Source organism: Carcharhinus amblyrhynchos, chromosome 12, assembly GCF_965287045.1.
Source record: "Carcharhinus amblyrhynchos chromosome 12, sCarAmb.v2.hapA, whole genome shotgun sequence".
NCBI lineage: Eukaryota > Metazoa > Chordata > Chondrichthyes > Carcharhiniformes > Carcharhinidae > Carcharhinus > Carcharhinus amblyrhynchos.
Window position 1 is genome coordinate 56812804 of NC_137335.1, and position 27768 is coordinate 56840571.

At 43.9% G+C, this 27768-nt stretch overlaps 1 protein-coding gene across 5 annotated transcripts; it reads right to left on the reverse strand.

The window, feature by feature from the left end:
* Window positions 1-7775: 7775 nt before the first annotated feature.
* sertad4 (SERTA domain containing 4) lies at window positions 7776-26997 on the reverse strand. 5 transcript variants are annotated; one of them, XM_080199813.1, is made up of 5 exons: window positions 26909-26997; window positions 25138-25242; window positions 24665-24824; window positions 10521-10636; window positions 7776-9596 (listed from the first exon to the last, which is right to left on the reverse strand). In XM_080199813.1, the coding sequence occupies exons 3-5, from the start codon at window positions 24807-24809 to the stop codon at window positions 8805-8807; spliced, it is 1053 nt and encodes a 350-aa protein (XP_080055939.1). In that variant the 5' UTR covers window positions 24810-24824; window positions 25138-25242; window positions 26909-26997; the 3' UTR covers window positions 7776-8804. The 5 variants fall into 5 exon arrangements, with proteins under 5 accessions (XP_080055939.1, XP_080055937.1, XP_080055938.1 ...); XM_080199811.1 differs by having other exon boundaries at window positions 26905-26989; XM_080199812.1 differs by having other exon boundaries at window positions 26842-26917.
* Between the last annotated feature and the right edge of the window lie 771 nt (window positions 26998-27768).

A 27768-nucleotide genomic window follows, 5' to 3' on the forward strand; every position in this document is an offset into this window, starting at 1 on the left:
TTTTGCAAGTTAGAAATACCAAATAAGCTCCCAACTCAAACTGCCTTCATACTCACATGGATGGTTGATGGGTTAAGGAACTGAATTAAGTTGGTTTTCTCTTACCTTCCCTATTTGTCCTTTTATTTGTTCTTAAACAATAAGACCACACAGAGCAGATAATGAAAGGAAAGAAATTTGCTCAGATGTGTTTATAAGGAAAACATGCTCCCAATCGTGGACCTGGAGGCAATGTGAGGGTGCAGAACAAAATACCTGTGAACCTCCTCATTTTTTATTCCTTATCTGCCTCATTCATTAATTTCTTCAGGCAGGCATACACTGCAGTGCTAATATACTATCAACTCTACTTGATAGGAATGTCAATGGAATACTATATTGGCTAATTTCCAGTCCACATTTGCCGTTAGAGAGAATGACAAAGTAGACTGAAAATCCGGAGAGAATCAGGAATCGCAATTCTCTCTGGAGAAATTGTGTTCTGCAATTTTCTCTGCCCCTCTGCCAAGGTTTGCATCCACAAAGGCCAAGAACCACAGTTGAAATTCTCCCAAAAAATTTGAAGTGTCGAATTCATGTAAAAAACTGGAATAGATCACGCTGGTTTTTCAGCGGGAGTTTCAACATGAAGCCTCTGTGCACTGCAGTGTGCACTGGTGTGATTATCAATTAAAGATCTGTGGGCAAGAGAGGCCGGTAGCATAGCACTGAGTGGGCCACTGCGCATGCACCGATCTGTCAGCGCCAAGATCAGTGCATCTGCAGTAGTCCCGCACTGCGGACCTTTCGATCGCTGGCCAGCCCCACAGCTCCACATCGCTGGCCCCTCCAATCCCCGCAGGGCCCAATCACTGGCCCCCTGAACATGTCCAGGCCAGCCTCGCAACCTCCCCCACCAGCTTGCCTCGATCTGCCCCCCGCAACCCCACTTGGGCAGGCCAACCATGCCCCCCATCCAAATGTCCAGCCCCAATTGTTGGCCTCTCTCCCTCTGTCACTGCCAAGTGCAGACTGGCAGCAGGACCCCCACCCCCATCAATCTCCCCCTCCCAGTGGCCCCACCACCATTAGGCTCCATCCCCATTAGGTCCTACCCCTTTGGCACTGCCTGATTCCCTATGGACAGTGCCAAAGTGCTTGGGTATTGCCTCTTTGCCCCTTAGGCAGTGCCAGGGGATAAGCTGGCACTGTCAAGGTGGCAATGTTCAGGGGCACCTGCCTTATCTCAACTCTCTGGGGGGGGTATTGATGGCACCTTTTCACTCCATTGGAGTTGGGCCCCCAGTGCTCTGCAAATGAGAAGCTATTGTAAACTCTGCTGGAGTGAAACACTCCTGGCGGAGAGGGGGAGGAATCTAGCAGGCCCAAAGATTTAATTCTCAGACCCACTAATGAAACATAAATTATATTTAAATGAAAATTAACATAATATATATACAGCTCCACACTGATTTCCAGCATGGAGCTAAGGACACTGGAAATCTTGTGCCATGGCACCCAGCATGCAGTTTGCTTAACAGCCTCCGCTTTAGTCTCCTGGCCCACTGCCCTGCTAAAGCAGTGCAGTGTGATGGAAGAATCACCCCCCCCCCACTTTTTAATAGATTTGAATAAATTTCAATCTAATTAACGAGCTATATTTTCTTCCCTTGCTGTATTTTCAAAACTTGCAAATGTGATGTCATATCGGCAAGGTTTACAACAGGTTCACTGAGGTGTAAACCCATTGAGGGGCTCCCTCTGGGGATGCAAAGATGAGTATTGACCCTGGGGTAGAAGGACATGCCCAGGCACTGACCCAGCACAGGTTGATACTGCAGGCTGGCACAGTACCAACCTGCACCCAGGGGTAATGACTCTTGGTAAGGGGAGCATGTATGTGTGGTGGGGGAGGTGGGATAGAGAGCATTCAATGAAGGGGGAGGAAATGCTAGTGCTAACTGTTGTGGGGGTGAAGGAGAGGGTAATGCTGGCGATTATTGTTGGGGGGGGGGCAATGCTGGCAATTCCTGTTGGAAGTGGGAGATGGAAGACAGGGAGATGCCTGGATCCTTTTTTGAGAGGGGGGGTGGAGAGAGATCTCTAGGGTGGAAGTGGTGGGAGAGGTGGAGTGGAGGATAGCCCCCGAGACCTCCATGGTGCAGTGGGAGGGAGGGGAGGCATTGCTTCTTGGTCTGATCGGGGAGCCCTTTAAAAGTAGCGACCCAATCTCAGTGCAGCCGGGATTCACCAGCCCATTTAGACCCCACCCTTCAAAATGAGGATGTGAAACATGCTGTCTGTTTTTTTTGACAAAGTGCCAGAAGACCTGGAGAGAAAAACTGCCTGTTTCTCTGGAGAGTCAGACACCTTGGCCCAAATTCTCCAGCTGTTTACGGCAGTGGGATTCTCTAAACTGGCCAGTAGTGAACACCCACCCATGGGTTTCACAGCAGCGAGAGGTGACATCGACAGCAGCGACCCCAGAGAATCCCACCGCTAAGCGAACGACATGCCGACTTACACCACCATGAAAGACCATGGCTGGGAGGCTGGAGAATCTTGCCCTTCGCCATCTTTTGGTAAGATTCTGTCCATATCTCCTTTTGACAGTGTAGATCCCCAATCAAAAGAAGGAGTGAAGAACATTGTGCTCTGAACTCTGAACTGAACATCGCACAGGATCCTGTATCGGTCAACCCTAAAGTGGCTAACACTAGCAGCGATGTACTCGTTCTCGGAGCTTCAGGAGGGATCACTTGGTAAGTCATTCAGCAGACTGAAAAGGAGCAAGTAGATGTGGAATGGCTGGAAGAACAATTTGCTGCTTGAACCCAACAAGAAGACTTTTCCAGCCACTCCAGATGTGACAGCTTAGCCTCAATATTTTATCAATTAATTTAGAATGGGTTAAGCAGCATTTTAAACTGAGCAACTTCAAGGCAGGAATTCACAGCCTGCACCTCTCTGATCTGCAGCCCATTATGGAGTTGTGCCCATTCTCATGCAGTCTCCATGGCTGAATTGGGCATGTTTTACACAGTAAGTTCCCAGGGTTCTAGAGACCTTAGGATCTAATTCACAACAGTCTATCTTGTCTGGATTCACTACACTGTTCAGAGGAATCAAATAGATATCACCAATATGTTCAGCAATCCTCGTGTTGCCTAGTGACCATTTAACATAGCTCTTTGGACATGCCCAGCAACAAGAAAATGGCAGTAGCTGGCGCAGCTATTACCAATGTTCACAAAATGTCTCTATTATTGAACCAGTTTTCTTTCCTCCCTGCACCTGCGTACCAGGTATTTCGAGCACAGCTGGTGAAGTCTGCCTGCTGTGACACTAACTCATCTTATTTTTGCATTCAGGTCATAAGAGCATGAGAAATTGGAGGAGGAAGGTCCATATTGTCTTTCGTGTTTGCTTTGCCATTCAACACAATCATGGCTAAACATGGCTAAGGCTAAACTTCAGCCTTAATTCTACTTTCCTGCCTGCTCCCTAGATCCCTGAGAGTTCAAGGAGGTGATTGTCCCACCCACCATGCTGATTTTCTAGCACAGCGGGATGGGAGAATTTTGCAGGTGGGCATGGGCAGGATTTGTGCTGTGTTCCCGCCACGAGCGCATTTCCCAGCACCGGATTTCTGGCACCATCAGATCTGTGCTGGAAACTGGCAGGAACATAGAACATAGAACATTACAGCGCAGAACAGGCCCTTCGGCCCACGATGTTGCGCCGACCAGTTAAAAAACAATGACCCTCTAACCTAAACCAAACCCTTTTCATCCATAAACCTATCCACGGATCTCTTAAACGCCCCCAAACTAGGCGCATTTAGGAAGGCAGGTGAATAATTTTAATCTGCTTTAAATATAATTTAAATGTAAATCAGCGAGCTGGGGACTGAATTCTCCGGGTCCACTAGCCTCTCCCACCCTGTCAGAGTGTTTTACACTGGCGGGGTTTACAGTAGGTCCCCACTTTTGGGGAACTATAGGCTCGGCCCTGCTGGAGTGAACGGGGGAAATTGGAGGACCCCAGAGGGTTGGGCGACGGGGGAGTGAGTGGTGCCCCCCCGGGGCATGGGCAACTTGGCACTGCCTGAAAGGCAAAGTGCCCATGTCTGGGGGGCACACTGGCACTGTCCATCAGGCATGGGTCAGTGCCAAGGGGAGGGGCCTCTTGGGATTGGGGCTTGGTGGGGGTGGGGCTTGGGGGCAATCAGTGGGGGTAAGGGGTCCTGCTGCCACCCTGCATAAGGATCGGTTTGAGCAGGAGGGAGGCCAGCACTCGGTACGGTGTAGGGTGGGGGTCTGCCTGGGGAGCGGGGTCAGCCGGAGGTGTGCACAGTGTCTAAAACTTAATTACACTGTGCACTTGTGAAATTAATGTGGGAGGCCATAAATGCCTTTCACCTGCCTCATTATTCAGACAACCCTGTGCCCTTTCTTCAGTGGACGCTCACGATTGTGCTAAAGCAACATAAGGTAAATGCAGACCAAACATCACTAATCTGCAGTGTTTTCCAGTGCTGTATGCTCCTAGAAGTATTGTTTTCCACAGACAATGCACAGAACAAGGCTCTAGCCTTGTAGCATTAGTCACCTTGTTCAAATTAAACTGACAGAATTCAGTGCCCTCCCTCTTCCCCAGGGGCAGATGGGAGGCAGTGGGGGAGGGGCAGTAGCAGGAAGGTTCAGAGCGAAGGAACCATCACTAACTCCTCCCAATGACCTGCTTGTGAAGTGCTTTTGGATCTTCAAACTATGTGAAAAGTGATACAAAAATGGGCGTAATTTTTTAATAATTTTCAATAAACTTAGATAGTGCCAGTCAGATCTCCAGTGAAAGGTCAGTGGAGGGGGGAATGGGGAGGATCGCGACTGAATAGACACACACAGCAGAGAGGCTGGTAATGGTTTGGGAACCCATTTGCAAGCTTTGTTGTGGCTCGTTAACCTAGTGTTGGCATAACTATCCCACTTCTGCTCTTCCCGGACAGGATGGCTCAACCAATCTATCAATGGAAGGACTTCCATTTAAAGGAGTTTTAAATAACTGAAGTGTACATTGACTCCTGTGACTTCAATAATTACTTCAGGTCAAGGAATCCTGGGAAAGCTGTCTCAGGTCTCCTGGCCATCAAATGCCTTGAGGTCCTGCTGTGGGCTCTGAGGGTCTGAAAGGCGTTGATGTTTACCAGGGACAAGAGATGGAGGCCAGCTTCTCCAACCAAATAGATATGGATAGTAATGGCCAAGGAAGTAAGGCAACTAGAAGCCAGTGCCCAAAGGCATTCAAGGAACTAAGAAACCAATGGCAAGTGAGTGGCATAGGCTTTCAAGTGCCAGCATTGGCAATCCTCAGAACAACACACCTTGCAGTTACACACATTCCTTTCTCTCCAGGCAACACCTCACATCCCCAACTAAAGATCCAGTGCTCACACCCACACATCTAGTATTGCTTTCCCTCCTCTCCACGCAATCCATTTCTCACACTCAACTCTGTGCTTTCATTCCTTTCTGAAGTGCAGAACTCCAGGGAAGAGATGGAAAATCAGTCTGGAGACTCTACAATGACAGTCACCTTGACAGCCAATGCTAGTACATGTCCTCTTGCTCCATTGGGAAGGACATCATGGCGCAGGAGGCTGCAAATGTCAGCAATAACCCGCCATGAAATCTCCAAAGCACTGGTGCTCAGATATGTTAACACAGTACTAAGTCTCACAACACCGGGTTAAAACCCAACAGGTTTATTTGATAAGCCTGTTGGACTTTAACCTGGTGTTGTGAGACTTCTTACTGTGTTTACCCCAGTCCAACACCAGCATCTCCACATCATGGCTCAGATATGTTGAAAGAGCTTATCTTCTGCCCGTACATCTGGTATTGGTGGTTCTGTATCCTGTGGCCAATATCTCAGTGTCCAATGGAGTAGCATGTAGCTGAGGGGAAGGCAGCTGGTGTTTCTCTTGCTGCTGCAAGGGTTATTGGTATTGCTGTTCCTCTTGTTTCTAATCCGAGTTCTAGGGTAGAGCTGTAGAAGTTGCTCCTATGCTGCAGTGAAGACTGATGGCACAGAAGTACAAGTCGAAGTGAGTGAAGACAGGTGAACTAACTTCCAAGAAGTGTTGGGAGCACAAGCCTAGCTGTAGCTCTTCCATTTTATCATTTGATGGCTTCCCAGGCTGTCAGTTTCACTGAAGAAGCACTCTCCTGTGTACATTGTCCCCGTGGATCATTGTTCCCCCCGTCTCCTGGCTGTTAAAGTCAGAATGAAAAGTAACATTCAACGTTATTTAAGTGTTTGCGTACTATAATAACTTTCCTGACAGCTGCACGAAGTTCTCTGCTCACCTGCAAACACACCCAGGCCAGAAGTGGGCAGGCCGAAGGGCCTGTTTCCCATGTTGTGTTGATTATGTTTGCTTTCTGACCTGACACCATTTTCCCAGGATTTAACCCCAGGCCCGCACCCAAGACCACATTCCCTTATCAACTAAGGTTCTGTGCACTGTTTCTGTGAATGTCCAATCCATACAACTGGCTGCACAATCACACAGTGGCAATGGATGATAACTTTATTAATTGCATTCTGATTGTTTATGTTCTTCTCGAAAAATAAGTTATACAGTTAGAACTTGCTCTTTCCAAATGTTGACATAGGGGAGTTAACTGACTGGGGGATGCTAAATTCAGCAACTCTGCTAACTGATCAATAAAGTGAAAGTATTTGCAAAAAGACAATAATGTGCCCCACCCTTCAGAATCTGCTTTCTCTTGGGTTTTAAGGCTGCCTGTCAACTTTAAGGCCCTGTTTTATAAATTTGCCATGTCAATAAATCAGTCTCCATGAATTGGAAATTTACATTAATCAAGTATCACTTTCCATTATGAAGATCCAATAAAGACCATTTCATCCCGTCCTGTTACTTAATGAGCAAAAAATATGTAATTTGCAATGTTTGGTATATATTACATAAAGGTCCCAGCACAATCACTCACTGAAAAGGAATGTGGTTTGGAGAATGAGCTCTATAAGGTAAGTAACCTATTTGTGAACAATGCAAGGTTCCATGCTGTGAACCTCACCTTGCAAAATTCACTCTGAGGCTTTATGGCTTCTGTATATTCCAATAGTGAATAATTCTGAATACTGATTTTAGTTTTAGCTGTGGTGTTTTTTCCACTTTTCCAATCTAATGGGGACCTCATGTAGTTGGTGATATCACAATAAAAGAGTGGCAGTTAAAGTTGAAAATCATCTCTCAGACACAGCATGGTTCATAGGTTTTTAGAATTTGCTTTCTTTATTGAAAACAGGACAAAATGATTGGGGTATGTCCACTTTATAGTCAGAGATACTGAACTGTTTCACCCATAATTTTGTTTTTTCTCTTTTTGAGTGTATTTGTTGTGTAGAGCCAATCATGCCCTTTCTTAACAAGTGAACTCAGTAACAAGAAAACTTGATTAATTGCCTTTTATAATTATCCATTCCTGTAACCTCGGTATAAGATAAGGTAAAAGTAAAGTCACCATCATCCCAGGTCACCCTTTGAAGGGGAGAGCTTACTGGTGATCGTTTTAACCTGAGGATCACCACACCTCAGATGAGGGGCAAAGTTGAGAATGTGAAGCCTTCATGAAAAACCTCAGCAAGTATGGAAACTGAACTCGTACTGTGTCACAAATTAGCCGTCCAGCCAACTGAGCTAATCGACTCCCCTGACTTAGTATGCCGTGGATTCCACCAATAAAGAATATCAACGTACTCAGCCTGTGTAAGATGTTCTACTGTTTAATAAATATTTTACATGTAAATCACATTTTACTGTAAAACACTAATATGTACCAATTTATCATACCACGTGGAAAAGGACCCCATATATTTTTGTTTTTTTTTGATTGTAGAAAAAGCATGTACAATTTGCACTGGAAACATAAATGTTGGCCACGATCACAATAAAAAAGCTAATGCCTTAAGGTAAAGGATACAATCATTTTGAATGCAAGTGTTTTAAGGGGAGCATTTCCCATTTCTCATGAGAACTTGTACTGCTCATAAAGTTTTAATATCCAGTTACAAGTGAAAGTCTCCACAACCAAGACATACAATGCTACAGTCCTCATTGATGGCCATGTCATTAAAATGATTCGGGATTTTCAGCATATAGCAAGAAATTAGTTTAAAAAATTGTTAACTTCTGAGTTCAAAAGTTAAAGAGCATCGCAGTTAAAAGAAATGAAGGTGAAACATAAAGTCAGCCAACAATACACAGACCTTACAAAACAAAATTCATTCTCTGCAACAGTCCATCTGTTGCTATGGAAATACTCAGGCAGCTAAATGTTTGCTCATGGGGAAGATCACTCCACTGTTGGATTACTGGAGAATATTATCCACAGAAATAGATTGAAACTATACACGTCATCTGTTCAAATGTGAATTTTAAAATAAAGTCAATCTTTCTTTCCTTTAAATGCACCTTACGTTCTGTGGCAAGTCAAAATTTAAGAAAATAGTATAAAACCTCATACAACTGACCCCCAACAGATGAACTGTATTGTCCTGCAAACTTTAATACTGTCATAACAAATTTAAGGCACCTTAGATCATATGCTTGTTACTTTCAGTATAAACCATAAAATCTCAACACGCTGTGATAGACAATTTAAGTAAACCAACCCACACTGCGCAGGTTCATTTTCTTTCGTGGTTATTTTTCTCTTTAGGTTTGTCTCAATAATAGCATAAAGTGCATCAGCATGATGATAAAGATTCAACTGCAGTTCCTGTACTGGACATTTATGCTAATATGTGTCACTGACTCGGCATGTGCTCTTTGCTAGACTTGTTAAACTGCTGGCCCCCGCCATTACAAAACAAGCTGATTCGAATTTTGCTTCCTTTACAGAACAAAGTTTGTGATCGTCTGCTGGTTGCTTTAATATGTCAGACTCTAACAGGGATTCAGCTGGAATCATCCCATCGTTTCTGACGCCAGTTGCACTACAATCAACCCCCTTATCACTGCACATAAGAGGGTGGGACCTTTCACTGGAAGTATGCTTTGCTGCACTGCTTCCCTTTTGATGCTCATCTTCCTCATTGATTTCCTTATCGTATAATTTTCCAATGTTCTCATAAATGTCAGATACTGCACTGGTTGCCACGTCAATCCGGGGATGCGCATTATGGGCTCCATAAACTTCGGAACAGTCCATGCCCTGGCGGGAGCAGCTAGGCAGGGAAGAGGGAGCCCCCTCCCCATTATAGACAGAGTAAGGTATCATTGAATACTGATTACCGCAGTCTTGGTAAAAGCAACAATCATGCAAACTGCTGTCATAGTCTTTGGCAATCCGTAGTCGTTTCCTATAGGTCGATTCCTGTGATCCAAACCAATCACTGGGTGGTGTCTCCCCAAAAGAGCAGGCAGACAAGTACCAGTCATTCTGCATTTCTCCTCGAATCCGTTTCAGCAAGTTGTTGATCAGTACTGAACGTCGCAGAAACACTTCTGGATCTTCAATAAACCTTAGTTTTTCCAGTGATAATCGAAGTATGTGGGTGCGATCCTCAGGAACAGCCAAGCTCCGTGCCTAAACAACAGAAACAAGTCAACAAATACTGCAAACAGCCATTCCCTACAACATGGCAACACTGAAATTGTTGGGCCTACTATCATACCTAAGCCTATATTCATTACATAAATTTAAGCCACTTCTTTTAAGCAATTCAATTATAATTGAGATCAAATATGTACATTCAGCATCAGTTATGAGCATCAATATAAAACTCCAATGATTTTCTACAATGGTGGGTGGAAAGGAGGATCGATAAATACATATCAAAAGGTTGCATTTTTCTTTGCTGCCGAGAATATGGTTTCACCATGAAATGTCATCAGTCCCCAATCCCTGCATAATGTCCCCTTGTTGGTTGTTCCCACCTCAAATGCCACCCACATTTCACAAGACCCAAATAATGCTTCTCTTGATCAGGTTTTGGGAAATATGCAGAAGTAGTGGACTAAGAAGCCTTTACTTATTATCCTTCTTCAGTTAAGTCTCTCATGAGTAGTCCAGTCTCACATAATTGGCTTCTCAAAGAAATGGAGAGCTCAGTTGAGTTGTGATAACGATTGCTAAACTGGTTAGATTAAATATTGAAGTTAATATTGGTAATTAACAAATTAACAATTTATCCTGTTCCCATGGGTTAATTCCAAGAATGTTAAAATATTCAGGTGTCTATAAAAAAAAAAATCACTTATATATCCTGTTAATATATTGGTTGGAGAGACAAAAGTGCATGTGAAATTTCACTAATATTAGACACAATAATTTCTGTTATCTTAAAGGCCCAAGTAACAGGGTAACATTTCAGCATAGATGTAATATGTGACTCAATTCCCAGGAGATATAGCTAGAAGAAATAAAGAGGGGAAAATGAAACTAGGCCTAACCTATTGCCAAGCTAGAAGTTAAATTAAAATGGAATTGTAATGAATTTGTGTAACTTACTCTTTGGCAGCAGGTGTGAGCAGGTGGATGAAGATCTCCATCTTCCACATATTTCCGTTTGAAGTATGCTATCTTGGACGTTGTTAGAAAATTTGAGATTCCTTTGCAAGGTGATTCTGTGGAAATAAATCAAATATAGCTGCTACATATGGTTGAAAACTTTCTCAGATTTTCATTTTAATTTCTTCCTATGCAAATTGATTGACAATTAATACAGTTAGTCTCATATTTCCTTGGGTTAATCCAAGATCACTAAATTATTCAGATAAAATATTTTATCACATATATTCTATTAGCATATTAGTTAGAGGGGAAAATACATTTAAAATTTCAGTATGATATGTACACAATACTGACAAACACAATCATTTCGACTGTCTTAAAGGAGAAATAACAGGATTATATTTCAGTATAAATGTAATTATTAGGCATTCCAGTTAATTATAATAGCTGCACCGTTTTAATTTTAATGTTATGTTTGAACATTATTTTAAGGAGTGTTTGAATGAGCCAGTTCCACTGGCCAACTTTTGTCTCATAGAATGAGAGACAAGACAAAACATTGGCTCCTTATTATGTAGTCCTTTAATTATAGTATCTGTTGTCAGTTAGACCAGTTTAATAGAATCTACAATAGCCTGCAGGGTGAATCCAACATTATTAACCTCTGATCTATTTTGAACAGCTATATCTCATGATGAGATGCTTGTTAACTATGACAATAGCATTTCAAGTGACACAGAATGACAAATACAGATTCTGATTTTCATTACAAATATAACTAGTATACGATAAGGCATTAATGACTTTTTTTTTACTGCTCTTTATCAAACAAAGACTCCAAGGGAGAAAAATTGCTTTTAGCTCACTGTAAACGTTATGTGAGGGAAAATATATTTGATGTGCACACACCGGAAAGCACTACTTTACTCCTGACTTATTGCATGACAGGGTGTATTTCACTGTTAAAGGAAAAAAGAACTTGCAGTTTTATGGCAACTTTCACAACCTCAAGACATCTCAAAACACTGTACAGCCAATTAAGCACTTTTGACGTGTAGTCATTACTGTAATTGAGAAATCCTGGAAACCAATTTGCCTACAACAATTTCCCACAAAGAACAATACAATAAGCAACAAGTTTTACATGTTGGTTAGGGAAAATGTATTAGCCCGGGCACCAGAATAACATCCCTATTCTTTTTCACTTAGTGCCCTAGATCTCTTATGAGAGGGTGATGACTTCTTGGTTGAAACATTCTCATCTGAATGAAAAAATGTAAATCCAACATATAATATAAACTGCTAAATAATGCAACAAGGGATGAGATTAAAACTAGTAAAATGCAAGTATAGGATTGATATCTGGAAATTCTTTTTCACACAGAGGGTGATGAATCTCAGGATTGAGTTCCTAGATAAAGAATGGTAGAAATAAATTCTTGCATCATTCAAGACTGGATGCTTCAGTGACAGGGGTCTCTGGAGTGCTTCTGGATTGATGAATTGAAATGTCCAAATCCTCTTTAAGCCATAAATATCTCCTACTCTTGTGAATGTCAAGTTTATTAATTTTCAGTTGATCTATTAGTGACATGCGAACTCAGTGCACACAATAATTCATCATACAATACTATGTTTAGAGAATTACTTGGTACTTTTCAATAGCTCAGCCTTCTCTTGTGCAGATCATATCAATTTAATAAATGGCCATAAAATTAATGCTTGCACATTTTTTTGGATCCAAAGAAGTACAGGACAGCTTGCAGTTCTCTGCAATCTCCTTTCTAATCAATGCATTTGCCTCATCTTCCTTCATGTGCTGGATTTTATCTTTTCAGGTCATTTTAAATGCCTTTCAACTCTGTCCACTGCTCCAATAGTTTTTCCCAAACTAAGACTACAAGATTAAGATAACATACTGTGAACGTTGGAAGTCTGAAATATAGTTAGAAGATGTTGGAAATACTCATTACGGCAATCAGCAGCTGTTGAAGAGTGAAAATTAGTTATTTTACTGACCAGTGCTGATGATATATCACCAACCTGAAATGCTGTGTCTCCATCGATGTTTCGCTGACCTGTAAGCATTTTCTATTCTTGTGGCTTATATGCATTCGCCATAACGATATCAGGGAATAAAGGCTTTAATCCTGAGGACAAGTCGCAGAACATAGGTTTTTTTTCCTTTCATTTGAGGGGTGATCTAATTAAGGTCTAAAACAGTTAAAGAGATTTGATGGAGCAGGTACTGAGAAATTATGGGGGTCATTTTCAGGCCTTGCCATGCCTGGCACAGATCGTGCCAACCCTGGAAAATAGAGTGTGGACCTAAAAACGTGTTTTGCGCCCGGTGTCAAATGTTTTGCAGTCTTCCTGGTCCCTTTCTATTGACAAAACTGGATAGTGCCCAGAAAATGTGCAAGGCCAATTAGCACATCTAAAGTAGTACTTAAATATACTTAGGCCGCTTGACACTGGATTCTCCCAGTTCCTGGAATCTTCTGACCCTTGGGTGCAGCACGGGCCTGGCGAGAATCACTACTGGTCTCCACTAGCGGAGACCACGTGTGACGGCCATGCCGGTTGTGTGGGTGGGTGGGGGGGTGGGGGGAGGTGGAATTCGGAGATCATTGAAGCCTCCAGGTGGTCAGGGACATGGCTGAGCAGTTCTCATCTGGTGTAGCTAACCTAGTACATTAGCACTGCCAACTTGGTATACTGGCAGTACCCATCTGGCACTGCTAACCTGGCACAGAGCACTGTCAAGGGGTGGGGCCTGAGAGGGAGCTGTCATGGGTATGCTATGCAGGGTGGGTTGTGAAGGGGGGGCATGAAGGAGGGGCATGTCAGAGGACCCAATGCCAGTGAGCCTTGTTGTGGAGGGTTGGGGGAGAGACATGCTGCCGCTGATGGGAGAAGGAGGGTGTCCCGATGTCTCTGGGGGGATTGTTGGTGGGGGGCGGGGTGCAGGAGGTGGTGGCAATTGTAGGATCAGGACACCCTTTCAAAACAGTGCTCGATGGCTTTGGAGCTGCATTCACTGGCCTGTTTAGGATGTGTCCCTTCCAGAACCAGTGCACAACTCACCACTCTCTCAAAAATGAATAAGTATGAAATGATTGCAGTCTGGCCGGACAGAAAGGCATGGACCGCTCTGGTTTTCTTGCCATCATGACATTTTCAGAAAATCAAGCCCTATATCATCTAAAAGAGGAATCCAGAGTAGAGGAGATTTATCAAAACTCCAGGGCAGCACGGTGGTACAGTGGTTAGCACTCCTGCCTCACATGCCAGGGACCTGGGTTCAGTTCCAGCCTTGGATCACTGTCTGTATGGAGTTTGCATGTTTGCACAGTCTGTCTGCGTCTGTATGGGTTTCCGCCCATAGTGCAAAGATGTGCGGGTTAGGTGGATTGGCCATACTCAATTGCCCCTTAGTGTCAGGGGGATTAACAGGGCAAATACATGGGGTTATGGGGATAGGGCTTGGGTGGAATTGTTGTCACTGCAGGCTCGATGGGCCGAATGGCCTCCTTCTGCACTGCAGGGTTTCTATGTTTCTGAGGCCTTTTAACAGTGGAATCAAGTAGCACTTATTAGTCAAAGAGCAATGAAAATATGGAACTCACTTCCTTCAAGGGCTATTGGTGCTAAGTTAATTGAACTGTTCAAGATTGAGGTTAGTCGATTCCTCTTGGGAAGGGAGTAATGGGATATAGAATTCAGGTACAACTACAATCCAATGGAATGATGGAACCAACAGACTGCCAAGATAATATCAGTTTCTTCTTTCTGAAAACACTTTTTCTTGTGTGATAGAACATGTGTAATGTGCCAGACTAAACGCTCAATATTATGAAACTGTGCTTCTGCATAGAATTTTTGCTTGACAAAATCACAGATGAGGAATTAACCTGATTCTGTGGTGATCTCTACTTTTCACCAATTGAAGGAATAGCTAGAAAATGGAAAGCTTCATGTGTTGGGTATTTTGATCTTGATGCTGGTTTCTCTGCTGTATGTGCCCCATGCAAAATCTTTCCATTTAGTCTTTTTTTATTTATATTGGTGAATTGGTGGTTCAGAATGCAAAAATTGAGTCACATGTGCTCAATAGGGGCGGCATGATAGCACTGATGCCTCATACCACACCCAGTTCAATTCCAGCCTTGGGTGACTGACTGTCTGGAGTTTGCACATTCTCCCCGTGTCTGCATGGGTTTTTTTGCTGGGTGCTCCGCTTTCCTCCCACAGTCCAAAGTTGAGCCGGTTAGGTGGATTGGCCACATTAAATTGCTCCTTAGTGTCCCCAGATGTGTAAGTTAGGGGATTAGCAAGGTAAATATATGGGGTTACGCAATAGGACCTGATTAAGATGCTTTGTCAGAGATTTGGCGCAGGCTCGATGGGTCAAATAGCCTTCTTCTGCATTGTAGGGACGTGATGATAGAGATCCACTATTCACTCAAATTAAATGCACATTTTAAAAATGGCTAAAACTTCCATTGTTTTGTTTAGCAGTCTATTCTATTAACCAGAAAGCATAATGTTTTTTCCCTATTTTTCCTGTTTTCTCCCTTCCTTTCACAAACATGTTGATTTCTGTAACAGTACCATGTAAACTAGCCATTAATCAGGTAGACTTACTGTCTATGGATGAAGCTTAACTCTGGGCATTGGAAGGATCTTCAATGGAGATAGAAAATCATTTAACCCTGTCCTATCCTCATGTAAAATTGTTGTGTGAATTCCCTTCCCTAAGTTGTTAGATAACAGTCTCTGTTTCTGCTTTAGTTGTGTCAGCGTCACAGACTAATACCTGTATTCTTCAAACCTGTACATGAGTAGCACTAGCTAAACTAGATATGGCTTACTGAAGTTATAGTCCTGATCATGAAAACTCTTAAATGGAAATAATCTAAAGGTGCGTCTTACAGATTTCATGAGACGGGACTGTGACTATTTCCACGGGCAGTTTGTTTCAGCATGAGATCATTCTGGGGAACAAAGAAAGTTAATCCACTGTTTTGGAAACAGATAGTCCTTGTAGTTTGGGTTGATGACTACCTCATGCTTTGCCATTGCCAGAGGGCACCAAGAACTTGTTTTTGTCAATTCCCATCAGTCCATTACATATTTGTTAGAACATAGTCTATTTTTTCCTGCTGTTGCTGTGGTGATTCTCAGTCCAAATCTTTGATCAAGGATATGACACGATTGTATTTCTGATTCATGGAGAATTGATGGATTGCTTCAATCTTATTTACATCTTTTTATCATGTAAGGATCTAACACATAACTTACAAACTGCAGGACTGGACGAGCAAATATTTGGTAAGCTATAACACTGATATATCTGTTGCAATAGCAAAAGGTTCCTTCTCAGAAATCCAAGAATTCTCTCTTCTTTGGAGGTTATCTGCTGAATCTCAGCATTGGAATTCTACTTGATATTCCTGCCCAGGAGCATTGGGCCAATTACCATAGAACTAAAAATTCCATAAACTTGCAGTGCATTCTTGAATTCTCACTGTTCCAAATGCTGATCTGTTTGCTGCTGCCTCACAATGCCAGGGACCCAGGTTCAATTCCCTGCTTGGGTCACTGTCTGTGCAGAGTCTGCACATTCTCCTCGTGTCTGTGTGAGTCATGTTTTCATTTTGTGGTAAATCAATTCACGCGCTAACCTTGGAATGTAGTATGCCTCATGGATACAGACACTTTTGTTTCATTGTTCTTAAGTTATTAATGCTGAATACTGCCAGTAATGCTCACAGAATACAATGAGGATGACATGATAAAACTGGGGGCATCTCCAGCTGAACTGTAAGATTCCAGCTGAGGCGTTCAGAACTTTTTGAAAACCATGGGAGAAAAGGTGAAGGAGTTCATGTTAGGCAAAACATTCTGGAAATGCACAGAAGCCAGTCAGTAGCTGGTAAAGTTAGTTAACACTGAGATGGGGCACTATATCAAAACTGGTTAAATCTGTAAAATTGGATTATAGTTTTTTTTTCTCACCCCTTATCAACTCCTATCAGTTTTTGATCCTATTTCAGATTAAAAGCATTTGTGCTTATTCATTTTAGCACTGTTTATTTTTATTCTTGATACAGAAATTGTTACCTAACTTCACCAAGAATATCCAGGTTAGTAAGTTTCTTTGCTGTTAATTATATTAATTATTTGGTGTCACTGCTATTTCAAGAGTTTGGTGATGGAAAATTTGAAGGGATAATGGATCTGTGATATAGTACAGAGCACCATTATTCTGATAGGTAATTGTACATTATTTATATCTGGAATTAAGAATCTACTGATGACCATGTACTGATCATAGGCATTGCTGGCCAGCCAGCAACTCCCATGTCCCGCGAATGAATAAAGGAATATTATTTATAGAGGTCAGGGTATATTGCAAACAAAATTGTCAGTGCTTGACACCAGACCATAGAATGAAGGATACCATGCAAATCTTTAATTCGTCTTCTGACCATCATATATTGCATATTGTACTCTGTACACTTTTTTTGCTGGGCAGCCGGTGATAAAAATATAAAGGGATTTGAAATGAAGCATGGAGTTTTGATTTCCAAGATGAAGTATAACAATAAAAATCTCCCATCCCGAGAGTAGAAACACAGAAAGCACAATCTAGTGCAAGAACAAATATTACAAAAAAGGTTTTGTCAAAGCTTTTTGTCTTGCACTCATCAGCACAATTGCAAGGATATCAACTTTATTCTGCATGAGAGTGCTGATTAGTTGGCAAAAAGGCCCTAATTGGAGGAGGGATTGCCATGGAGAATGCATCAGTTAATGACAACTGACAGTTAACTGCCAAGCATTGTTTGAAAGTTTAAATCAGACAGCTTGATTCTGATTGGTTAAGGCATTGCACTGAGGAATGAACCCTGCAGATTAAGGTCACTTATTTGTGTACATATTCTGTCTGCAAAAAACAGGGCTCTGTGTATTAATATATGTAGCTTCCAGAAGATGCAAATGCACCACACTGTAAGCCCAACTAACAATTTTAAATTGGTTGTCAGAACCTTTGGCACACTGAGAATTACTTCGCAAATGCCATCCAATCGCAGAATCAAATCTAATGTGGACAACTTGTTATGAATTTTGCAAGCACAAGCTGGTGGGTACAGGCTGTACCTTGCCTGTTGCAAACAACAGCTGGGTGACACTTTGATGCGATCTGCCAGTATTTAGTGTGCACGACCTATATACCCACCATCACATTGGCACTGAAATTCAAATGCTAAATTACTCTTCATTATGTGATAGACAGAAAGTCATTTGCATTTGATGGCAGCATCCTGTTAGCGGTGAATACAATTTGCGTTGCTACTGCATAGTAGCAGTGCTAAACTGCCAACTGTTGCTCAATTTGAGATGCCTTGGCAGAGAATCCTTGGCAGTTAACTGTCAGTCATCATTAACTAGTGCATTTTTCATCACAATACCTCCACTAATCAGGGTCCACTTGCCAACCAATCAACACTCTTGTCTCATACAGTATAAGGTCATTATTTTCTCTGAAATTGATATTTTTGTGATTGGCCTGATGAGTGCAAGATGAAAAGCTTCGACAAAATGCCTTTCTTCAGCAATACTCAAGTTCTGTATTACCAAATGGCTCCAGACATATTATAAGGTTACAATTTCTAACTAATGTAGTATACAGTACTATATATGTTAAACAACAGCTCACTGCTTCTATAAACTATGGTGTGTTTATTGTGATTTTAAAAACTAATGGCTGAATTAAAATAGATTTTCATACTAATGAAATGATGCATTAAACTGACCAGCATCAGTAACACATTCAATTCCTGAACTTCCCAGGGTTTTCCCCAATGTCCTCTCATAATCTTGGAAGGAGATGAGCAGAACCACAAGATTCTGTGTAAATTGCTGGTTTACGCCAGGGATTTTGTCAATCTCAGACCAGAGGACCCTGCAGATATTCTAGCAGTGGGATTTTCCAGCTACACTTGCCCCCAAGACCAGAAAATCCCGCCCAAGCTCAAAGGACATTTGCACGGCCCTGTCCTGCCCACTACGATTTCCATGGTGAACGAGGCGGGAAAATTCTGCCCTTGATGTCAATTTATTCTGTTGTCACAAAACTCCGACTGTAAATCTAAGTGCACGTCTCAGTGGCTCCTGGAACACAGCGAATGGTATATTTTCTAATTTATAAACAGGTGGAATCATGTGATATGCAGAATAATAAATACCTAGGACAAATGAAAAGAAAATAATCATTTTAGTTTGGAAATTATAGGTCCACTAATCACAGGTAAAGTGTATGTTTCTCAAAGTTTCTGGGAAAATTGACACTTTCTGCCATACTATTAGTGCTTTTCAGTTTGTGGGCAAAAATGTAGGACTTCTTTCCCATAAAGTGAGCCAGTCAATGAGAAGGAAGCAGCAACAAATCAGCTGTAGATTGTAATTAGAAGCTTGTTTGATTTACCAACACCTATAAGCTTTCTCCAAGGACTAAGGAGAGACGGTAAACAACTCACAGGACGATAATCTCCCCCGGAAAAAAAAATTCTCGGTGTATCAGAAGTGGGAGGAAGTAACTTGAAGCTGGGGACACTGATCAGTCAACATAGTCATAATGCAATTGACTCACGCTCAGAGCAATGGCAACATAAAGTTCAGGGAAGTCTAAGCCAACAGGAAATCACTCTAATCTTACAAACTGCCAACACACTTCAGACAGAATCTTCCATTCTGGAGACTAAGTTAGTGGCTGGCGGGAAAATCAGCACGATTCCTGCCGGGTAACAGGTTGGGTGAACACACACGATCTTCCACCTTTGAGCTCTTTAATTATACATTAGCAAGCAGTTTGGTGAATCTCATGGTGGAGAAGAGCAGGAAGTGGCCTGCCCCACCATTACCACTTGGGGTCAAAGGTCATGGCACCATTTTTATGGGGCACCCAAACAGACATTCATTAATTCCAGACCAGGAGATCCATGCTACTCCTCCAGAGGCCTTGTGGCCACAGCTCATACGGAAGAAATTCACAGACATGAGCAACCACATCCTAGGACCTACGTGGGTGCCTCTGGCATTGCCTTTCACTTATCTTTAGACAATAGCACTGCTGACCGTACACCCATTCTTGGGACAATGCTCACCATTGCAGAGGTCCATGTTTGCTGGGACCTTGACCCTGCAGCCTTTTGCTGCTCAGGCTCTTGTTCCTCTTAGCCCTGTGCAGACTGATGATGCACCTTCATTCTCCTCATCTGGATTTGAGCAGCCAGCATCATCGACGGCCTCAGTGGATGACTGAACAAGTGATACATTATGTGAACATGCCCTGTACTGGTCTCCTTCCATCTCAAAGCCAGCAGACCAGTGCTAAGCCCTGCACCTGACCTCTGTCTGGACATGGCATTTACACCCTCAGATAAAGGCTATCCTGGAGAGCTAAGATGGATGTTCCTCTTGTTCACACATGAATGCTTATGGAGATGTTGCGTTTTGAACAGGGCGATGAGAGCTGTATGCAAGAAGCCTGAAGTAGGCACCTTTCCGCTTGTCTCCAATAGCCTCAAATATCTGTAGAGAGACCATTGTCTTGGCAGCATTGAGAGACTACCACATGAGCCCTTCCAACCATTACCATTCACTTGGGGAGACAGAGGTTTAGAGTTACAAGTTTGGCTGCCGTCCACCAGCCGTGCCCTTGGAGGCATCCACCTCCCTCCTCCCCTTCTTCCCTGCCGCCTATTGCAGCCAATACAAATGGTACAGAATGAATGGCAGCTCTACACTTTCCTGCAATCTCAATGTTATGAATCAGTAACAAACCTGCGGCTGTGTGGACTTTACCAAAGAGCGAGAACACAACTGAGCAAGATGCTGAACTCTAAGCTCTGACGAAGGGTCATCTAGACTCGAAACGTTGGCTCTATTCTCTCCCCACAGATGCTGTCACACCTGCAGAGATTTTCCAGCATTTCTGTTCTTGTTAGTTGTGTGAGTCTGACTCTCATTGCGTTGCATCTTCATTTTTTGGGTATCCCTTTAGCTAGCCACTTGTGCTGATCTTGAAACTCTAACCACCTAGAGGATCTCACTGACTAACTGCATAGTAAAGGTCAGATTTGCAAAATAGTGCAAATCACATTCCAGACTCTGCCCACCACCTTCTACCCTCCCACTGTCACCCACCAACTTTCCCCATCACTCTTGACTCACCCAATATCACCATTCCTCTTGCCGCTGTTATCCTGGAATGTATCACAGCCCAGTGCCACACGTCTTCCCTCCCTGGCACCCATTACTGTCCCCATGCCCACCCTGATCCTCCCCCCTCCTGTTATCTGAGTCACTTTTCTAATTCTCCACTGGTGAGACTTTCAACCACCAGACTTTCAGTCTGAACCTGCCATCCTACTGCATCCAATCCCCCCCCCAACTGTCACTTTCCATCCTTTCATCAGGACTCAGTTCTCCTCCTAATATCCCATAATCGATACTATGCCCTCTGACATCCCCCCACCTTTCCCGTTACGCTCTCCATCATCAAGCACACCCTTCCCCCATAAGCCTACCTTCCCTGCCCAGCCTTCACTACCCCGCTACCCCACCCCACCTCCTGCCCTAACTTGGCTCTCTTGTCCAGCCTTGCTGCAACATTTGCTAATGGCTCTCGAGTGAAACAACCCCAGGTCCCCAGGGAGAAAGTAGCATCTATGCACCTCAAAGTTGTGGAAGAGGGGAAGCCTCTTATGTGGAGCCACTTATATACAGTCATAAAACTAAACATTCTGAATCCTCACTGGAGGGCAACTTAATTTGTAGGGTGACATTAATTCTGGCGAAGTGGTCTTTTAATATGTACGAGATGCTAATGTTTGCAACTGAGGTCCTAACTCTGTCCGTTGGGAAGCTCGACCTGCCTTTAACCTGCCTTGAAAGTCAGGTGAACAGAATTCCAACAGTTTAACTTGTTGTTGGGAAACAGATTTTTTGCCCTCCACCATGATTCCTGCTGCTGGGGGAGTGGAAAATTCCACCCGGTGTCTTTCCATAAGGATTCACACAGGAGGAAAAAGAGTCTGGGTATCACACAGCTTAAAAGAAACTGCAAACACCAAGAAGCAGCTTGACGTGAAGTCAACCTGTCAACGTTCATGTACCAGGCAATCGAAAAATAAAATATCCTGCGGTTGATTTGAGCTTTGTGCTGAATATTTATGCTATTCCTTACAGCACAAGATAACAATAAATAGAATTAGAACAGCTAAGCATGAAAAGTCAATTTTTTTCACAGCTACAGTTTACCTCTTTAAGAAATATTGTAGCTATGAAATAGATCCTGGTAGGGCGGCGTGATGGCACAGTGGTTATCACTGCAGCCTCACAGCGCCAGGGACCCGGGTCCAATTCCAACTTCAGGTTACTGCCTGTGTGGAGTTTGCACGTTCTCCCCGTGTCTGTGTGGGTTTTCCTCCAGGTGCTCCGGTTTCCTCCCACAATCCAAAGATGTGTGAGTTAGGTTGACTGGCCATACTAAATGCTTTTAATTCACAGGTTTTAAGTCGGTCTGCCTTGTTGTCCAACGAGGGGCATACATGCGATGGGTCGTACTTGGGCTGCTCTTGGATGTTCGAGAGTAGCCTAGTGCTTCATGTTGTTAGTGTGCGCTTAAACTGGACCAGATGCTGGGCAACACGACACTCAGTGACTATCACTGTTTGCTGTGCAGACACATGGATTTGGGCCTGTGTCTGTGGGAGTTTGCGCATTCTCCCCGTGCTTGCGTGGGTTTTCTCCGGGTGCTCTGGTTTCCTCCCACACCCCAAAGATGTGCTATTAGGCTGATTGGAGGCAATAAATTGTCCCTAAATTAGTTTCCCTCAATGTGGAATGCCATAATCATAGATAAGGGTCATGGGTGGAGAGGGGACTGGTAATGTTAAAATGGTGGCGCGGGCTCGTTGGGCCGAAGGGCCTGTTTCCCGGGCTGTTCTTGTTCTTTGTTCTTAAACTGACCGCCACGCCGGGGTCAATTTAGCAATATGTGGGGTTACAGGAATAGGGCCTGGGTGGGATTGTGGTTGGTGCAGACATAATGGGCCAAATGGCCTCCTTCTGCGCTGTAGGGATTCTATGATTCTATTCTATATCAGTTTTTCTGGCTGCATTGCCAGAAGCGCTGCTAATTTCATACTGGTGTTTTCACCCTAGTTTGTCATCCTGGTTATCAATGTGCAAGAGAGAGGCTTGTTACAGAGCACAGAGCTCTGTTTCAAGGTACCGACATCCACATTTGATAAGTTTGAATTAGCATGAACTTCACTGCACTTGTGCTCTGCTTCCACACATGATAGGCGCATGGGTATCATCAGCATTGGCAGGTCTCCTGATGCCATCTTTCATTCTCTTTCAAGAAAGGGTGACAGAGATGGTAGTTTTGAAATAAAGGGATCCTTAGCACTTCTGGGGAAGCAAGCATTCTGCACGTTCTATATTGCTCATTGTGTGCAATATTCTCACTGAAATATGAAAAAAAAAACATTTTTGGGAGGTCAGACAACACACAGGAACTTGAATGGCAAATAGAGAGTTAGTCCCGGATCCTCTATACATTAGGTTCTATAGATTTCTGTTGCCCTCTCACGTTGCTGCTGTTGGTGGGTGGCAACAATAACATAATTGTTGGCTTGCTGAATGAAGCAAATGTGACATCCTTGATACATTGCAGGCTGCCAAGCCGGCTGACACTGCATGTTTCTCAGGACGAGCTGGAAGAGCTTTGAACATATCACTTAAAAACGAGACAGCCAAACTTTGCTACCACAGATAGTGACAGTGATGTGACACTCTTTACAGAGGTCTTGATGAAAGCATAGTTTTGCCATAGTATGTCTGTTAAACCCAAATGTCATGGTCTCATTATCTAAGCTGTGCTTGGTAAGGAATAGTCATTGCATAACACGTGGCAGAACGTGACAGTCCACAAAATTTGCCACCCAGTATCACAGGCAGCCTCTCCTTGCTCTTGCAAGCTCTGCTATGCCAAATCCAGTATTACTGAAGCCCCCTTGTACCAGGCAGCTGGAAAGTGGGAAAAATATCAATCCAAATTACCTTTAAACAAAGACTCCAGCTTGCTTCCTGTAAATTCACATCTGCTCCATGTGGATGAGATGAACACTATACATCCAGTGGTGCTTTTCAACAACGATATGGTGTGACTGTCCCTTTAGGTATCAATCCAACAAGTTAACTACTCGACTGAACTAGGTGATTGCTACAGCACTGGGATTCCTCCCTCCAGCAATTTTGGCTAGCTCAGGGGAAAAAAAATTGGTAGGCTATAACTGCACTTCACACACTGCTGCCCCCTCTTGTCCAGTTGGCATTGGTGCAAATGCAGTATGCCACCAGAAATTTCCAGGCAAAATATAAGGTTAAATTAAATGCAACGAGAATGAAACAAAAGTCATTTGAGTCCCATCATAACATTACCAACTTGAAATCCCTGCTGGGGATTATTTTATTAACACGCTTACTGTGAACTTAATTGTGTTATGAATCACATCTGTCTCTATGATGAGACTGGCTGGCAGTGTGGGTACCAACTTCCAGTGCCCGCTTTGCTGTTCGTGCATGGTGCTATTTTGAATGAAACATTAATGACGGTGACATTATAACTGCCATTTTATTCAGAGGTAATTTGCAACTGGCTTCTGCAGAATTATATTCTATCAATATCAAAACGACATTGCACATGCAATTGAAAGTTGCTAGTTCTCCAGTAATACTGAAAAATATTCACATACCGTCTGTGAAGGCTAGTTGCAAGCAATGGATCAGGAGCTGAAACCTTTTAAAAATGTATGGCAAGTCACTAATGTAAACAGGCTGTTGTAAGATGCCAGAGAAAGCAAAGTCTGTTTTTTCACATTTTTTTCCCCTACCCATCTCGGCCCTCCCACTCACCCATCTTATAAATTGTGGTTGACTGGCTCAAATTCACAGCTTTGGAGTGTACATAAAGCCGCACTCTCACACAACACACATAGGATTATATCCCAAAAGGGAAACACGACCGAGATCGATGTCTGGGGTACCTGCTGCTGACTGACCTGTGGGCTCACCGTATTTAGTCTGGTTCGAGGTGGCTGTGGTTTTGCTGAAGGATTCCTCCCAGATGGGGACGTACTCCGGGATCTCCGAGGGTTCTTCAATGGGAAGATCGCATAATCTGCTCATCGAAATCACCAATGTCATTTCTCAGCCGAGGTGCTGCAGAATCAAATAGAGAGAGAGACTCACTTGGTCCACTGTGTGTGGGGAATGTGCGGCTGAACAAGGGGAAAGATCTCTGCAGTTTATTTGCTGCAACGCCTGGGGTTATTTCAGCTCCCAAACCAACCTCCTTGTCAATAAATAATTTAAAAAAAACAAACCCTCCGATTCAATTCTTCGCTCAAGTGGGGCGATTACCCACCACTGCCCATTAACTTTAAACCAAACAGCTACACGGTTTGGGCTCCTTTCTGTCGACACCAGGGTCATTTTTCTCCCTCCCGCCCGGCAAAAGATGAGAATGTCTTACCAGTCATTCAGAGTGGACTCCGGCGGCAGTCCAGCCTGGGAAACTTGCGAGAAATGGACAGGATGCGAAACCACAGCCAAGAACCCGGGTCCTGGAGTCACAACCCTGAGAGAACGGGACGGGAGAATTGGCTCAGAATTGTGTGTATGTGTGTGTGTGTCTCGAGTCCCGGAGGAGCCAAGCACAACGTCAAAAGCATGCAGATTAAACAAGCATTGGTATTTGAGGGAGAACTAACTAGATGGAAGATAAACAAAACACATTCTCACCAGCCCTTTTCCCTCCCCCCCAACACCACACATTCTGCTAAACGGTAAATAACTGGGCTAAACACTGCTTTCCAACCCAAGTGGCTCCTTCTTTATTTTTCGCCATTCACCGCCAGATTTTTTTGATATATATATAAAATACAGATTACATCCTGCATTCCGTGAGGAGCCCTGGTTGCCAAATATACTTTCGAATCCAGTTAGTTCTGGCGTGGAATATTTTAAGGGAGGGTGCCTCTTGGAATTCCACACCACAGGCAAAAAGGTAAATCCATTTTAACCTGAGTTTGGTTGGCAGTGTTGGGAGGAAAATGAAACTTTTAAAACTGGATCTCCTCCACCCTCCCCCCCCAGCAACCAAAGGAGCTGGTGTTACAGATCTCACACACGTACTGAGTGGTGGATGAGTCAAAATGGTCAAAGAATTGCGGACAAACTTTATTTTCCGTCCTACAAAAATTGATTTTTTTAAAAAAAATCCACCTTCACAATAAGCACACAACTGGGAGGAGTGAGGGGGGTTAAAACTAACGTCCGTTGGTCCATAATTCTCCCCCTCCACCTCTGTCCGAAACGACTTCAAACAGTAAAAAGCGAACAAAAAAAGACACAGAATCCCAAAGACATACCTAATTGTGTCAGCAGCTCGGCTGGTGAAAGTGGCCCGGGACGCGGGGGAGCTAATAGCCACATTTCAGAGTGCTTACACTCATATCCCCAGGAATCCTACCTACAGTGTCCATTTCCCCATAGAAGGAAAACTGTTGAGACGCCGAATGAATGCTCCCAGTATTTGTGAGGAATGGGGCGGGGTCGCTTTAAGGATTGGTTGCTGACAAGTCCAGCCACACAGCAGCCCTTCATTGTCAAAAGCAGAGGGGCCCGGCCTCCCGGGGAAGCAGACTCTGCTATTCCTTTTATAGAGCACATCTGATAGCCGCTTGTGACCACGCGGTCAGACGTGGCAACGGGGAGGGTTTTTTTTCTGTAAACTTGCTCCCCGCCCCCCCCCACCCCTGATTTCCGGATGTTAATCTTCGCCCCCCCCCCCCCCCCCATAGATAAATAAATCAGACAGGGGTTCAACCCTGGCAACATCGTGCTTCCCTCCAGGGCTTCATACAAATCTATCGCTGCATAAGCAATGGAACTGCACTCGACACTCTCCCAGCGAGGTTTGCATCAAGCTTGGCCAGTTTGTGTAGAAACTATACACCGGGCTGACAGAGAGAGAGAGAGAGCAGAGCTCTCCCTGCACAGGGTCTCAGCACTGCTGGACCAGATCCTGGGACAGACCTACCTTCCCCCCCACCCCCACCCGAGTTCCACTCCAACTCATACACACACCCATCAACAGAGGCTCCCTGCAACACCTTCTGTGCTCGCTGCACTGCAGCCACCTCCCCCCCCCCCCCCCCCCCGCCATGTCACCCACCGGCTCACATCTGGAAGTGACCCCAGATGCACGATATTTCATAGGGACCAGCCCTTCACTCACTCACTGGTGCCCGTCCTCGGCTCGGTGGATGCTGCAAGGACATTTGACAGTTTCCCTCCGGGCTCTGTGCGAGATTGAAATGCAGGGCGTCAAGTGTTGCTTCGGATTCAAATAGCCTGGCAGACCGCACCTCGCCCTCCCATTCTTTCCTTTTTCAAACAAAAAAACATGCTCGAGCAAGTACTCAGATCAGGGAGGCCAATTCGTGTCCGCCAACTGCTTTCTTGGGGAGGCTACAGCGCTGTCTTAAAGGCGATCCATAAACGCAGGTACTGACCAAGGGTCACCGACCTGAAACATGGACTGTTTCTCTGACCCACATGTACTGCCCGACCTGCTGAGTATTTGCAGCAATTGAATTGCAATTTTTTTAAAAAAAATTCAGATTAGGAAACAAACCTCTTAATGTGTCACTCATTAATTAATGTACTCTGATTGACGCAATGGCTTCAGTTAAAAATCTTGCAAGGGAGCCGGCACAAAATTGGGATGGGTCTGCGCCCGTCCTTCGGCGCGATGAGTGCCCTTCGAAATCCCAAGGTGCCATCCATGGCCAGAGTGCTGCACTCCACAGTGGGGGGTCCAAAAATGAATGTGGTCTGGATCATGCAGAACTGGGCAGATGGTGCTATCAGTTAGTGTGCAGGGCTCACTTTTGATGCCAGCAGTGTCACTTTGGAGCTCAACATGCCAGGTAACACCTCCTGACTTTGCATAGGTGAACACAAGTTCAACGGAAGCCCCCCCCCCCCCCCCTCCCACCCTGATTTAAGGCACCGTCAACTACTTACAGGCTAATTGCTGGTTGATTCTACAAATGTTTTGTGTTTTCTATAGTTAGCTGAAGTTGTTGCCGTTTACAGT